Source organism: Monomorium pharaonis, chromosome 1 (assembly GCF_013373865.1).
Source record: "Monomorium pharaonis isolate MP-MQ-018 chromosome 1, ASM1337386v2, whole genome shotgun sequence".
NCBI classification, from domain to species: Eukaryota; Metazoa; Arthropoda; class Insecta; order Hymenoptera; family Formicidae; genus Monomorium; species Monomorium pharaonis.
This window is the reverse complement of record NC_050467.1, coordinates 25,518,922-25,534,791: the sequence shown is the minus strand read 5'-3', so window position 1 is coordinate 25,534,791 and position 15,870 is coordinate 25,518,922. Positions and strand designations below refer to the sequence as shown.

The following is a 15,870-nucleotide window of genomic DNA, read 5'->3' as shown; positions in this document are numbered from 1 at the left end:
CATATTTTAATAAAGAGATATAAAGAGATATTGTAATAAAGAGATATATTAAATAATATTATATATATATATATATATATAGGGAATAACAATAATATCTTTAAAATTTTATAATCTTTTAGAAAAAAAGAAGAAAGAAAGCAAATAGATTGATAGGAGAAAGAGAGAGATTCGACTTTTGTAAAAAGAAAAAGCAGAAAAGGAAACAGAAGGAGAAACAGCGACTTTTATAGAAAGAAGGAGCGAAGAGAGAGAAAGAGAGAGAGAGAGAGAGAGAGAGAGAGAGAGAGAGAGAGAGAGAGAGAGAGAGAGAGAGAGAGAGAGTGTGTGTGTGTGTGTGTGTGTGTGTGTGTGTGTGTGTGTGTGTGTGTGTGTGTGTGTGTGTGTGTGTGTGTGTGTGTGTGTGTGTGTGTGTGTGTGTGTGTGTGTGTGTGTGTGTAAGAAAGAAGAAAAAGAAGAGTGTTAGAGCATTAACAGTAAATATTATTCTATTGAGTATTTTATGTAATTAGTAACTCGCAATTACATATGTTATTGGCTTTTTTTTCTGTGTGTGTGTGTGTGTGTGTGTAAAATTATGTAAATTTATAAATAATTACATAAAAGCGCTCTCTCTCTCTTTATATATATATATATATATATATTTAATTATAACATGTTTTTACTTTTAACTGTCTGCAAAGTTTTTCATGTTTTTATAAAATTTTCAACACCGTTGAATATAAAATTTTATATTAAAATTTTCGATCCCGTCGAATGTATAATTTTATCATGTTTTTACTTTTGACTCTGTAAATTTTTTTATGTGTATTAAAAACAATGTTACATAAATTAAAAACGTTAAAAATAACGTTAAATAAATTACATTTAATTTGTTTAACGTTGTACAATTAATATTAAACACATTGAATTTTGATAGTTGTCAAATTTCTATAGATGGTTATCTATCTATATAATCATCGTTGCAATTTATTTTTAAAAAGTAAAAAACAAAAAGTCAAATAGCGCGCGCGAAGCGCGCGTCTGTGGTGTCTAGTACTTGTAAAAGTAATGAAAATTAATTCAAACGCGAGTGACTCAGTCGTGCGTAGAAAAATTGCCTACTAACGTCGAAATTGTTCGGACTAATACGGTCAAGGGTAAGATGGCGACTAATCGTGAGAATTGCGCGCGTAATGCATTCGCATCGCTTCGCGGTATTATAAATATATGCGGCGTCGGTGTGATATTACCGTTTATCGTGTCAATCATTCACGGATGCGCCTCCGCGAGAGAGTCGTTCTTTTTTTATGCAGCATATTGTTATTCCTCCGTCGTCGTCGTCGTCGCCGCGTCTTCCTCCGGTGTTGCCCGTGGTCGCGAAAGCGTGTGCGCGTTACTAAAGCGCAGGTGTTGTTATTCTTTGTTCCGCGATGTCGCCCCGTTAGTCAACTGTGCTCTTTCAATTTAATTTAATTTTCGCTGTGTTCCATCTAATTGCATGATACACGTTTTCTGTGTTGCTGTACTTGTATTGCCTCTTTGTCCTCGATCACTCGCTCTCTCACTCCAACATATGACGTTTCTAATGAAAGCTTGATTGATTGAATATCGTGAAACCGGTTTTGTTATTTTAGTATAGCACTCTGACATTTTCGCAAGCTTGTTATAAGATCTCGTTACGTGTCCCTTTTATATTCTGGAACCAATCGGTGATTGAAGTCCGGACTAGAATTAATATTAACCTTTGAAATTGATGTTAACCCGTCGCTTCTTATTAACATTCAAATGAAAAATAATTTCGACAATTATAAATCGACTGTACAGTCATAAGGTAATTTAACTTTCTTAAGATTGCACGGGAAAAGAAAAACGTTTGGTCAAAAGTATTGAGATAAAAAAAAGTAAGATATTTTAAAGGTTCTGTCTTTCGTATCTTAAAAGAATTATAAGGATTCTTTTTGTTTTTAGAGACACATCTTAAGTTTAATATTTTTTCATGTACCTTATTATCTTGTGTTTAATTACGCTCGTTTCCGCATCTTTACGTTCGAGTGCGGAAAGGCAAATGATTTGCAGCTTTAAGATGCGCCGCACTTTCTCTGAACGGGTGTTGAGGACGTCGAACATCATTTTTCATTCTGCCGACTTCCGGTTCCGCTTCGCACCTACGCGACCCTTCATTACGGACTTGCGAGCGCGCGGTCGTCGGATAAAAAAGTAGAGAGTAATTAATGAAGTTAACGCGTTAGAACCTCGTTGACGATGATGTACCCGCTTGATGTTACTCTTCCGTGTCACCTCCGTTGCATCCGTCCGATCGGCATGTCAATGGAGCACGACGTAGCGATGTGTACACGACCGCTCGAGGATTATTCGGATTATATGTTCCATTATGCGCCATTCGCGTTTACAAACGTGATATCGATTCAATTAATTTTAATTTCATTATATAATATCAACAAGAACGGAATATGAGAGATAGAAGAAAGAAAAGCGAAGAGCAGGATAGAAGATATTCATTTTCATTTAGAATCACAAAACAAACCCTCCTTTCCTCCCCCTCCCTCCTTTCTTTCTCTCTCTCTCTCTCTCTCTCTCTGTCTGTTTTTCTCTTTAAAAAAGCACGAAACATCATGAGCATATCATGATTTCAACTGCATAGTTCAATGTTGAACTTTGTGCTCAACGTATTTTGTAAGAGACGTCTCTTTTCTTCGTATTGCTTACATTAACTTGTAACTTATTTACGAGCTAAAGTTATTTTTAACTGTTAATACAAGGTTATTTAGCTCAAATTACGTTGAGTAGTCAAGAAATAATTAGAATAGACAATTATAGTGTACAGTATAAAGTATACGATTTTTATTTTAACAATATAAACATGTACATGTGCTAAATGCGCCTGCACCTTGTAAATACATATAACATGACAATCTACGATAATATGAAAATCACACTAATTCTTATGATATAATTTCTCTTACATGATAATTACATCATAAAAAAACAAAGTTTTATTTTCATGTTATCGTATATCGCCTTATCATCATTTTATATTATCACATTTTTCGTCATAGTTATTACATAATCGCCGATTATTCATGACCTAGGGTTTATTTGAACATTTCGTTTCTATCTATTACTTCTCATTATTGATACTAATTTATCGCATATTATGTTGATACGCTATCAATACAATGTCGCAGGCTCAACTTTATCGTCCGCGCATCACTAGATAAAGCAACGTAATTAAAAATCTAACACTCGTGTCGAAATTACGGCTCGTATAATTGTGTCTTGTCTTCCTCGTAGATTATCGGACAGTATTGGGAGTATTCACGACGGCTTTGGAAACTACACGGCGGACGTGAGGTGTTCCTGGCTGATCGAGAGCGACCCGAACACGAAGATACGGATGCACGTGGAGCAATTCGCGACGGAATGCGGCTGGGACCATCTGTACATCTACGACGGTGATAGTGTCGAGGCGCCGCTTCTGGCCGTCTTCTCTGGTCTGATGCACAAGGATAGCTATCACATACGCCGCGTGCCGGAATTAATAGCGCGATCCGGCAGCGCGTTGTTGTACTTTTATTCCGATATCGCGTACAATATGAGCGGCTTCAACATTACGTATAAGCTCAACGCTTGCCCGAGCAGGTAAGCACACCGCTAGCTGCGGTTTCTTTTTAACTATCAGTCTTCTATTTTCTTTTCAGATTGTTTGTTTCTTAAGTATATACATTTGTATTAATTTATTTAGACTTTTTCTCTTGTTAAATATGCATTAAATATTCTCAATCGCCTGGATTAATCAAAATTTGAGGTATTAATTTTTTAATAAAAATAACATTTAATGTTACACACAGAAATAGAAGGTATATTTTTCTTGATACATTAGTACAATGCACGGAATACACGAGGTAATAATAAATTTAGCGATACGATTGGAATTTTACTCTTATAAACTCATGATAATTTTCTTTTTGTAAGTACAAGAATATTTATTTCGTATATATAATATGACCGAGTAGAAGCTAATGTGACACGCTGGATTATTTGTGTGACTTGCGCTAGTATATATCTTAACAGTCGAATATAAATTTCACATTACGCGCCCTGAAAATGCAATATACTTATACACGCAATATACTTAGCAAGGTAGCGGTCAGTTTGAGAATAAAACGAGGAGATTATTAAACGGAGAGTGGAAACCGCCGATAACTCGTAATTGGGTCGTTGTCAGTTTATGAATTTATCGAGCTTCCTCTGCGAGCCGGAAATACGCACAACCCTATCTGCGTCACGTTTGATAACATTACCTACGATTAGAAGATGACCTCTGGCAAAAAAGCCGCTCGAAACTTTGTCCGGAAAACCAGGGCTCGTTTTTGTAAGATCTAGCGTTCAACCACGCTAATGTGTTTTGTCGATTTAATTTTGGCCATAAGAGAGAGATCTGTGTCGATATTGTTTTTTAAAACCATCCCAAGAAAAATCTGATTCCGTCAGAAAATTGATCATTCTACTTCGGGTCGTAGGATATATGTTTTTCAAAATTGTTTGCTTTTCTATTTTGTAACCATTTAAATATCGAGAACAATCTTTTTTCTGTAGGAAGAAATTAATAGAGACAAATATTTATTTTGTGATCAAGTAAATGGCACACAAAAGCATTTTTATTTACTTAATGATGGTGTTAGATCATCACGGTGGCATCGCATTGCTCGAAAACAAGATTGACTCAATGATATCTCGTGTACATAGCTGCGTCGTTTCTTGCAGATACTCCCATATCGATTGTTCCGGCCACGGTGTGTGTATCGAAGGCACGTGTACCTGTGACGCCATGTGGACCGGTGAAGCCTGCGACGTGCAAGTATGTCCGAACAATTGCTCGTCGCACGATGGGCATGGCGAGTGTGATCGTGAGAGTCATCACTGCCGCTGTTTTCGCGGCTTCAAAGGTAACGAGGACACGATTTGGTAATCTGTAATTGATGCTAGAAATTATTACAAATATCAAAAAATATAATTAAATACTTATAACATTTTTTCGGTAACTGAGAAATGAATTGGTGCATGGAAGATGTACGACGAATTAATGTATATAATGATGCAAAATTATGTTATATTGGTAAATACGATCTTTCCGATATCCAATGTAAGATAATAGCAATGTAAGATAATAGCATTAGTGACGTAATAGTATTTAATATTATGCGATCGATAAACATCATGATATTTGATATGCCTATATATTACCTTACATATAACTGTTATAATTATAATAGCTTAATTAGCGTCAGGGTTGGGAACTAACGAGTTACTTGTAACGAAGTTACAGTTACAGTTACTTTTTTTTGGTAACTAATAACTTAACTTTGTTACTTTTCTCCATCTGTAACTATGACTTAACGCAGTTACATAATACATGTTGAGATAAAAAAGGATAGAATGAGATGAGTTCATTCATTTAATGTGCAATCTCCGTAGGTGCGGACTGTAGCCAAAGAAGCGAGGATGGATTTTGGGAGAGCGTCACGTACAAGGATCTACCACCGGAAGGCTCGGCTAGTCACTGTTCCATCGTTTGGAAGGACTCGCTGTATGTGGTCGGCGGCGAGAGTTTCCATAATGCCAAGATGATATACGTGTACGATTATAACGGCAATGTTTGGGAGACACCTCATGTTGAGGGCCGAGTGCCGTTACCGCGGTACGCGCATTCGTGTGTGCTATTCGGCGACAAGATATTCATGTATGGTGGCGTGATGCAGAACTCTACCGTGACCAATGAAGTCTGGGCATTCGACGTGTCCGCCAAGGTCTGGGAGAATGTTACTGTTCACGATAATTGCCACAATAAGACGATATGTGGTCCACTAAAGGTACGAATGTCTATGTAATCCGAAAAATATAATCTATATAAATAAAAATGTAAATGTTTCTCATCTAAGATCTCCGTAAGTTTTTCACCGATTGCTTTGAAATTTTGACACAATGTTGCATTCGAAAACGGGAGTGTTTTTATGGGGTTTGATTTTGGATATACCGGTGTTTCAAAAATAATGGCCATAATTTAAGTGTAAAAAATAGCATTTTATTAATATTATTGAAATTTTGACACATTGAGACGGAAAGAGACCGGGAGAGACAGGGAGAGACGGGGAGAGACCGGGAGAGACGAGGAGAGACCGGGAGAAACGGAGAGAAACGGGGAGAGACCAGGAGAGACGGGGAGAGACCGGGAGAGACGGGAAGAGACCGGGAGAGACCGGGAGAGACGGGTAGAGATGGGGAGAAACGGGGAGAGACCGGGAAAGACCGAGAGAGACGGGGAGAGATTGGAAGAGACGGGGAGAGATCGGGAGAGACGGAGAGAAACGAGGAGAGACCGGGAGAGACGGGGAGAGACGAGTAGAGACGGGGAGTGACGGGGAGAGACCGGGAGAGACGGGGAGAGACGGCTAGAGACCGGGAGAGACGGGGTGAGACCGGGAGAGACGGGGTGAGACGGGGAGAGACCAAGAGAGACGGGAGAGACCGGGAGAGGCGAAGAATGTGTCTATTGTGTTTAAATTAAGATAATAAGAAAAATAAAGATGGCTGTTATTTTATTGAAAAAAAGGAACTTATTTAAAACAATCTTTTGAATGGATTTCTAAATCCATGGCAGATTTTAAAAAAAAAAGTTAGAAGTACGTGAATAAATGAATATTAGATTTATTAAAGATAGATAAATGCTTATTCAAAAATAAAATAAAAAGAGCAACAGTAAAGCAAGGCTCTTGAAAGTTAAACAACGAAAGCAAAGAAAATTTGAAAAAAATGTAGCATAAGAATAGAGAGCCACAGCAACGCGTAGGGCATAGCTAGTAATACATATTAATTGAGAAATTAATTGCTACAGTCATAAATTATTAATTGCAAGTTTTTTGAACAGCTTAATATTTGTAGTACTCACTCTTATTTTTAATTTCCAATTGAATCTCGCAATATCTGAATTGTTTTTTAACAATAACATTAATTATATATGTTGTTTTTTACAGGTAGCCGGGCACACCGCGACCCGGGTACAGAGTCACGGCAAAAAGGAGAAGATGGTTGTGATATTTGGCTATTCGCCACAGTATGGTTACTTAAACACCGTCCAGGAGTACTCTTTGGGTACGCGTGAGTGGCAGATCGTCAAAACGTTTGGCTTCCCGGTAAATGGTGGCTACGGACATAGTTCAGCCTATGATTCCCTAACAAATCTTATTTACGTATACGGTGGTTACGTGTCGGAGTCACAAAACTCACATGTTTTGTCCAGTCGGCTATATTCGTATCATCCTAATTATTACGAATGGCGGATGCTTACGTCGGCACCGTCGGCGCGTTTTTTTCACACAGCCACTTTTGTTACGGGCGGACTGATGTTGGTGTTTGGCGGTAATATGCACAACGACACGCACTTATCGCACGGTGCGCGATGTTACTCAGCCGACATGCTTGGCTACGATGTCACGTGCGATACGTGGCATCAATATACTATGCCCAAAGACACGAGTGATCTACCGCGATATGGTCACAGTGCGACCATCTTTGAGAAGTCGATGTATATCTATGGTGGCTTCGATGGTGAAATGCTCTCTGACATGTTAAGGTATCAATCTATATCTTGTTTTATATGGAAAAGATGTTTAACTATTTACAAATTGAGACGATTGAAACCTTGTTATTATGTAGGTATACTCCCGGTAATTGTGACGATTTAACGACTCAGAATCAGTGCCTGAATGCCAAGAGAGGCGTGAAATGCGTGTGGCATAATCAAAACAGTAAATGCCTACCAATCTCAAAGATACCGCAGCTCTTGCTCAACCATAAAGATTACGACGATCACGATAGCATTTACACGAAATGTCTAGACAGCGAATCGCCTCGTGGCATGACGTCGCATGAAGAACTTTGTAAACTTTTCACCGACTGCGTCACATGTGTACAGACCTCATACAATTGCGTATGGTGTGGCAAAAGTTGCTTACATAAAAAATGCCGAGATATTCCAAATATGCCGAATTTACCTATCAAGGAATTGGATCAGTGTGATACAAACACCGGCATCGAATGTCTACAATTACACACATGCCACGCTTGCTCCAGCAATCCGCGTTGCATTTGGTCGTGGTCTAACGGACCTGACCGTTGCAAACCACAGTCGAAAATTCGAGAGGTATGTATAAAAGTTTATTTTAACACTCTATTGGCTATAGAAAACACGGAATATTCATTGTTACGAATAACTTTTTTAAAATATTCTACATAGTGATTATAAATATACATACTACATATTTTAATAAAGTATATATATTTTAGTATTTAAAAAATATTTTAAAATTTCAGCATTTTAATTAAGATGCTACATTTAATATCGATTTACTTTTCGTGACAATCTTAACTTGCAAGGAATCCACGATTGAACAAATAATATTTAGTCTTGTGATTTTCTGAAATAGGTGAGTGTGTTAAATGGCACGCTTCAGGCGCAGCATTTGACAATGGATACGTGCCGCAGTCCATGTGTGGAGTACACGTCGTGCCGCAATTGCACGGAATCCGATTGTATCTGGTGTCAAAATCAAGCTAGATGCATAGAGAAGAACGCATACCCAGTCAGTTTTCCATACGGACAGTGTCGCGAATGGACGACAGCAGATACTCGGTGCCGTGCCACAGAGACTGGTAGGGATTGGTGTAGCTTCTATTTGTCATGCGCTGCTTGCAGTGCGGATCCCAGTTGCGGCTGGTGTGATGACGGATCGGGTACCGGAAAAGGTTTATGCATGCTTGGTGGAGGTCGTGGCGCCAGCAGCAAAAGTTCGAACATGTGTTCGCTTGATCATTGGCACTTCACAAAATGTCCAAGTAAGCGCATTTTCTTAATGTATCTCTTTGTTTCTTCTGTGTATAAACAAAAGTTTGGTTATAATAATAAAATTTAAATGATAAATAAAAATTAAACGATAGTTACTAAAGCTTTGGTGAAACAATTTCAATCAAATGTTTAGTATTATGAGCAAAATTAATTAAACACTAATTTTCTAAATATTTAGTAATTATTACGAAATGGTTGGTTACTATTATTATATTTGATAATATTTATTAAATATTTTATGCAATACCAAATATAGCTATTATCAAACTTTTTTTAGTTTATGTTATTACATTGTCATTAACTCGATTTTCTTGATTTTCACAGTTTGTCAATGTAATGGTCACAGTAAGTGTCTTCCAAACAGTAGCGTATGCATTCAACCATGCGGAAACTTGACTTATGGACCACACTGCGATAAGTGTCTCCCCGGTTATTACGGTAATCCACTCAACGGAGCTACGTGTCAGCGTACGTAATATCTTTTTTCTGCTATGTTATTATCATTTGCATCAATCACAAATGAGAAAAAGATGTTTGAGTGACATCTGTGCGTTTTTATTACAGCTTGCTCCTGTAACAATCAAGGCACTCAATGTACGAGCGAGACTGGCAAATGTTTCTGCACGACTAAAGGCATTATTGGTGATCACTGCGAACGTTGTGACGTATCTGGTCTTTATCATGGAGATCCTACGAATAAAGGATCTTGTTTTTGTAAGTTTACTGATGAAATATGCTGTTTTTATCTTATTCTTTAATAGATTTATTATTAAATATTTTGTTCGCTTATGTGTTTGCGTTTCAGACGACTTGGCTATTGACTATCAGTTTACATTTAATCTGAGCAAGAAGGAGGATCGCCATTATCGGGCAATCAATTTCAAGAATTCGCCACCGAAAGCCGAAATTGACGCCGAGTTTTCCATCACGTGTTCTGTACTGGCGAAGATGAATGTAACCATCAAGAAAGTAAATAGTCCAGAAAAACCGCTACTGCTCGGCGCAAATTGCACAACAACCATGTACAAGCATCGTTTCAGCAAAGCGGACTACAACTTCGGCAACGAAGATAACAATACTCTCACTACGTTCTACGTGTATGTCTATGACTTTCAACCGCCACTGTGGATCCAGATTTCGTTTTCTCAGTACTCCAAACTGAATCTACAGCAATTTTTCATTACATTCTGCACGTGAGTACCATGGCTTAGACTTCGAAGTAATTTTCAGTCTAAAATAAACAGGATGTGTATGAAAAAATCGAAAAAATCGGGAATTTTCAAGAGAGTTTACAAAATTTGAGTACACATCTTGATAAAGCGTTAAAATTATATGAAATCTGTAAGTGCAATAAAAATGTGCATAAAATAATCTTCAGAGATAACAAGTTTATTGATTGTTTGCGCTTTATTTATTTATTTTTTTTTTTTTCAAATTTTCCATACTCTCTTTGTCATATTGAACCTCAGGCAGTACTTACTTGTAAACTAGAGATTACATGACACCGCACAGGTGCTTCCTCGCTCTATTGCTAGTGGCTGCCATTCTTTGGAAGATCAAGCAAAAATACGATATGTATCGACGAAGACAAAGGCTCTTCCTGGAAATGGAACAAATGGCCAGCAGAGCATTCAGTCAAGTTCTGGTGGAAATTGAGAGACGCGATGTTGATAATTTGGATCAAGAACGCAGCGATGCCGATTTTACTAATTGTCGTAAAAAGAAGAAGGTGAAAATTTTAACTGTATACATATTTCAAATTTACCAATTTAATGATTTTATAAAAAATAAATTTGTTTCAGAAGGATTCTTATATATTTTTCAAAAAATTTAGATTTTTATAAGTATTTTTTATATAAAGTCTTACATAATATTTTGCAACTAAAGTGTCATAACTTGAATAAGACATGAGGCCTGTTCTTTGTCGCTGCACTGCTGCACTCGTGCAATAAGCTAGAATAAGACAGAAATTTTTTTCCCATTCTAACTTATTGCATCTGTACAGCAGTGCAGCGACAAAGAACAGGCCTCTAATTATTCCTTATCGGATGTTTTTTTTCGTGCAGGATGCTCCTAGTCCGATTGCATTGGAGCCTTGTTGTGGCAACAGAGCGGCGGTTCTGTCTCTGCTAGTCAGATTGCCGACTGGCGGCGAGCCTTATACGCCAGCCGGACAGAGCGCTGGTCTAGCCGTGGCGTCTGCTTTGGTGACGCTAGGCAGTCCGCGTCGACCATCTCAGGAATTAACGACGAAAGAGCCGAAAAAGACAAGAAAATCCGCCAGCCAGCATCCGGACTCTACTTGCATTTAGCGGTAAATTGACGAGATATCGCGCGATAGGACGTGACTATATTATAAGCCTTAGAGTTGTTTCTGTGATCTTGCCCGCGCTTGAAACGGCAGAACAGTCATCTTCGAACTTTAAACAGAGTGAAGAAGTGCGAACAATAATAATCGCGCCGAGATTGAAATGATGGGAAAACTATATGCGAAAATTTTATTCGTTGACGTGCGACTGATCGGTGAATTCGAACAATTCAATTATTTTGACCGACAAGTTGGATAAGCGTGTAACATTATATATATATGTACGCGACTTTCCTTATCGAGTAGAAGGAAACGCCTTTTTGGCCGAGGAACGAATGGACGGCTCCGACCGGTCACGTCCGCTAATCATGGTGAGTAACGTTTTCTTTTTAGACTTGAGATATTTTCATGCGCCGAAAGGGACGTCCATTTATCACTCGGCTAATATTCGGAACACAATCGAGTCCCTTTTAAGAATCTCGATTAACGATGTACAGTGTTGTATAGATGATTAGACGATCGTTTTTGTCGAAGGAATTGCGATACGATATGTTGGTCACATGGATAAACTGGTCTCGTATATATTCGAAAAGCTTTTATCTGCTGCATCTGTTTTATTCATAATTAAAAAGAAATTATTTATTTATAATATTTAGAACATATTAAATTTAATATATTAAATTATATATTATATATAAATAATATATATCTCATTATTATAAATCTAAGAAAACTCTACATAATTATTTCCTTAAAATTTAAAAGTTTATGAAATGGAGTGATGTTTAAATTTGAAGAAACTAAATATTTATTAATATTTATTTCTTTTTAATAAATTCTTATTTTTTAGCATAATTTTTACAGTGCAGTGGACAAATATATTATAAATGCCATAAAAAAAATGCATTAAAAATAATTCATTAACGTTTATTATGAAATAATTAAATTTGGAAATGTACAACGCTTCGACATAAGCTGTAAATAAGCTGTATTTTTGTCGGACTCGATGGAAAAACCGATCATTAATAGTGAAAATGGAAAGGCGTACGAAGGTGAATGAATGCCGGTGAGAGTACGTCAGAGAATTCACTATTTACGCATCCATCAGTGTAGCGAATGTGTATAAAATTCATATTCTAAATCGGTCGAGGTGAGTAGAGATAACAATTGCAATTGATACAGATTTATGGAAGGTACAAACCGCATATTCGATTTTACGTGCATTTTGCATTAGAATATTGTGCCAAATTAGAATTTTTTCTTTGATGTTAGTGTAAATCATTTATTGACACAAGTTTTAGCTAGAATTTTTAATCGAAAAATTCAATATTTTTATTTTGTTTGTTACCTCTATTCACTGTAATTGTAGTCAATTTTCACCGTACGACCGAAAGTTTGCAGGATCCAAGATTTGATACCAGTTTAACGGCGTAATATAATTAAGTTTTTAATAATTTGTTGGTCATGCTCGAGATTTTAGCCTAGCAAATGAAAACAGAAACATGGTTTAACGATCGTTGCATTAAGAATCTCATTTAAAATCTCATTGTTTTTTTTACAACTCATGGAGCAAGTGTTGATTGCATGACTGTCTTTCTAAGCATTTAACTAATACGTTTACGGAATTTGCATATTTTTAACTTCTTTTTTAGAGAATTTATAACTCTTTGTTTATATTACATTTTTTAAATCTTATATATTCATACTTGTATACTGCGGAGTAAATTAGTAATAAATATAACACACTTCCATTTTTTATAATAAATTTGTATCTCTTACCGTTTAAATTACAAGAAAATAAGTTGTAACGTTTGAAAACTTTACGAATTTTGTATACATCATTAAGAGGTAATGACAGTGCATAGAGAGAAAATTCCGACTCATAATATGTGAAATATGTTATTACGAAACCGATATAGTTTTCTTTTTCTTTTTGAAACTTTCACAGTGATATATGAAAAGCGAGTTATTGTCGTAAGATTCATACACATATACGAGATATTTCTTCTATAAATACGTTAACTTGTGTTATGATAATTAAGTCTCTTTTTTTATCATGGTATGATGTGTATGTGTGCGCGCGCGTGTGTGTGTATATGTGTATATGTATATGTGTGTGTTTGTGTGTGTGTGTACACACACACACACACACACATATATGGCTTTGTATTTATACATATAATTGGCGCATATTTAAGTAGGCGAATAATGATAAAAGACGATTTGTTATTACTTAAATTAGCGCAAATACAATGCATTTTATTATGATGTTTAATACTCATATCTGTCTTTATATTGTTTAAAATATTAATTTATATAAAGACAAGGTTGGTGTCAAGAGAAACGTATATACATATATGCATATATATTATAATTAGAATCGCTCGCTTTAAAGCGATATAAAATGCGCATTCTATCTCAAATATATTTTTCGTACCAAAGAAAGTTCTATAAATATGAATAAAATCGTTATTGCGCACGTAGAGGACTAGATAGTACCCAACACAATCAATCGATTATGTAATAATTAGAAATAAATTTGTAATTATTGGCCGCATTTGAAAAATGATTTTTCGTCAATGACTAATATAGATTTGATTATTATTTGTTGTCGAGTTTACTTTTTGATACAAACAGGTTTTGTATTCGAGTAACGCGAGAAGTAATCTCATTCAAGAGATAATTTTAACTTCTCTTATGAGCGCCAAAAAAGATATTAAACATATTTTATTAAAATATATTTTATTGGATATATTATATTAAGAAATACTTTTTATCGTATAATTTGTATAAACGAATGAACGCCTTTGATTTTTTCGTTGCCACAATACGTGCAATCATTTACTTTCAGATTACTTTCGCTAGTTATCAGAATTATCAAATTTAGAAAGAGAATCGCTTTTACTCTTCGTATTCACGTGCCAGTAATTTCGGCAACGAAAGAATTAAAATTGAAACGCAAAAATTTAAAAATATTATTCGTTTAGAATAAATTTTTGCGCCGGCAAAAAATAGGAGTATTGTTAAGAACTTTGTTTAAATTCGTAATATTTTCAACGTTGTATATCCGATGTTCTCAGTATTGATTTTAAATTATTAGGACGATGATTCACCGGCGCTCATATGTACACTTTTTTTTTTCAGTCCTCTTAGGCTATTCTTAAGAAATTTATCAAAGGAGGGTCGCTCTCGAATAAAATTTTCAAACGGATTTCCATCGAGACTTTCTCACGAAAAAAAAATTCTTAGACGAATGATCATTGAAAGTCGCTCTTTTCAATTCTGGAAATTATCACTGTCGAGAGCCGCCCTCGGAGGATAAAACTCTTAAGCGTACCCCAGCTTCGATTTTCTGTCTGTCGCGTTTGTTGTATATCGTAACACTGCCAATGTAATATTCCTCCACTTCATTGATCTTTTACAATCTGCTTCATCTTCGACCCTCGAGATGATGGCCGGGCTCCCCTCCCCCCGCCGATCGATCTCTGCGACTGATAACACGTGCGAACTATTGATATTCCGCAATCTCTTCTTATCTCTCTTTCCAACGAAGATCGCGCACCATTGTTGTTCGCGATCGTGAACAGGACTGGCTTTGTTCATCACTCTTAAGAGGCTCTCTGAGAAAGGTTTAAGTAATATATAAAAATAGAATAGTATAATACGCTGCATATATTAACTCTTCATTTATCTGATACGGTTTTTTTTATGTTAGATAAGTGAAAGTGTGCTATATAAAATTCCAATACATTTTTTCAAATCGTATGCGAAGACAGTCGAATAAAGTAGTTAATTATATAATAGAGCTATTAAGAAATTAAATCGATAAAAAAACTTTTATAAAGAAATTTGTAATCACATAGACCGACCGAAATACTCGATTGGTCCAGTCGCATACTAATTGTTCCATAATTCCTGGTAAAATGCCTTATGTAGGAGCGAATGAACATTGCAAGTTTTGTCGCGATCCACGGAGTCTCTTCGATTTTCTTCTTTCGATTCAAAGAAGGAAAAGAAGTAATTAACGAGATCTCTCCTTCATTACGAAAGGCTCAAAGAATATTTGTTGTCTTTCTGATAGGCGAGATCTCTAGATCTTTTAATCGTAAATCTTAAAGTTGAAAGGCGTATGGCGATATAAAAGATATCCATTTCTATGGATACTCGAGTCACCGATCTTAGCCGTTAAGGATTCTTAAGCGGTGTGTGAAGAAAGAATGATGCTTGTCGCGAATGCACCGAATGAGAGATAGCGGGATGTGCTGAAAAATGCGATGAAAGTTCGAATTTACAGAATAAGAGAGAGACTGTTCTCGCATTACATAACATATACACAGAACACATAGACACACACAAAACCGGGAACACAGACGGGCGTATAATAAGAATACTTAATAATCTAACTAAATAAGTATACATATAATTGTGTATATTATACATAACTTGCGACGATTTTTCTAGGACACGATCGAAGATATTTATTTTTATTCGAGCGTAAGCATAAGGCACACAAACTATTTGATAAAAATCTGCAAGTCGACGGAACGATCAAGGTCTCTCGATGCGAGTCTCGCGAGGATTTTTGAGAAACGAATATCGGAACACGAATAACGAATCCACGTTTATGTAACGCGTATGTATTATACGGTGTAAAGTC

The 15,870-nt window shown here is 36.2% G+C and overlaps 1 protein-coding gene across 2 annotated transcripts in view; it reads left to right on the top strand.

The window, feature by feature from the left end:
* LOC105830741 (attractin-like protein 1) overlaps positions 1–11,848 on the top strand; it is a 30,370-nt gene extending 18,522 nt beyond the window's left edge. The window contains exons 2-12 of one of the 2 annotated variants that reach the window (XM_012670260.3): positions 3,295–3,642; positions 4,768–4,949; positions 5,479–5,873; positions 7,035–7,633; positions 7,717–8,203; positions 8,487–8,895; positions 9,230–9,373; positions 9,470–9,619; positions 9,711–10,098; positions 10,397–10,634; positions 10,972–11,848. In XM_012670260.3, the coding sequence (XP_012525714.1) occupies positions 3,295–3,642; positions 4,768–4,949; positions 5,479–5,873; positions 7,035–7,633; positions 7,717–8,203; positions 8,487–8,895; positions 9,230–9,373; positions 9,470–9,619; positions 9,711–10,098; positions 10,397–10,634; positions 10,972–11,217 (3,586 nt within the window). In that variant the 3' untranslated portion in view covers positions 11,218–11,848. The remainder of the gene's footprint in view (positions 1–3,294; positions 3,643–4,767; positions 4,950–5,478; positions 5,874–7,034; positions 7,634–7,716; positions 8,204–8,486; positions 8,896–9,229; positions 9,374–9,469; positions 9,620–9,710; positions 10,099–10,396; positions 10,635–10,971) is intronic. The other variant, XM_012670261.3, reaches the window with a different exon arrangement.
* Positions 11,849–15,870: the final 4,022 nt, after the last annotated feature.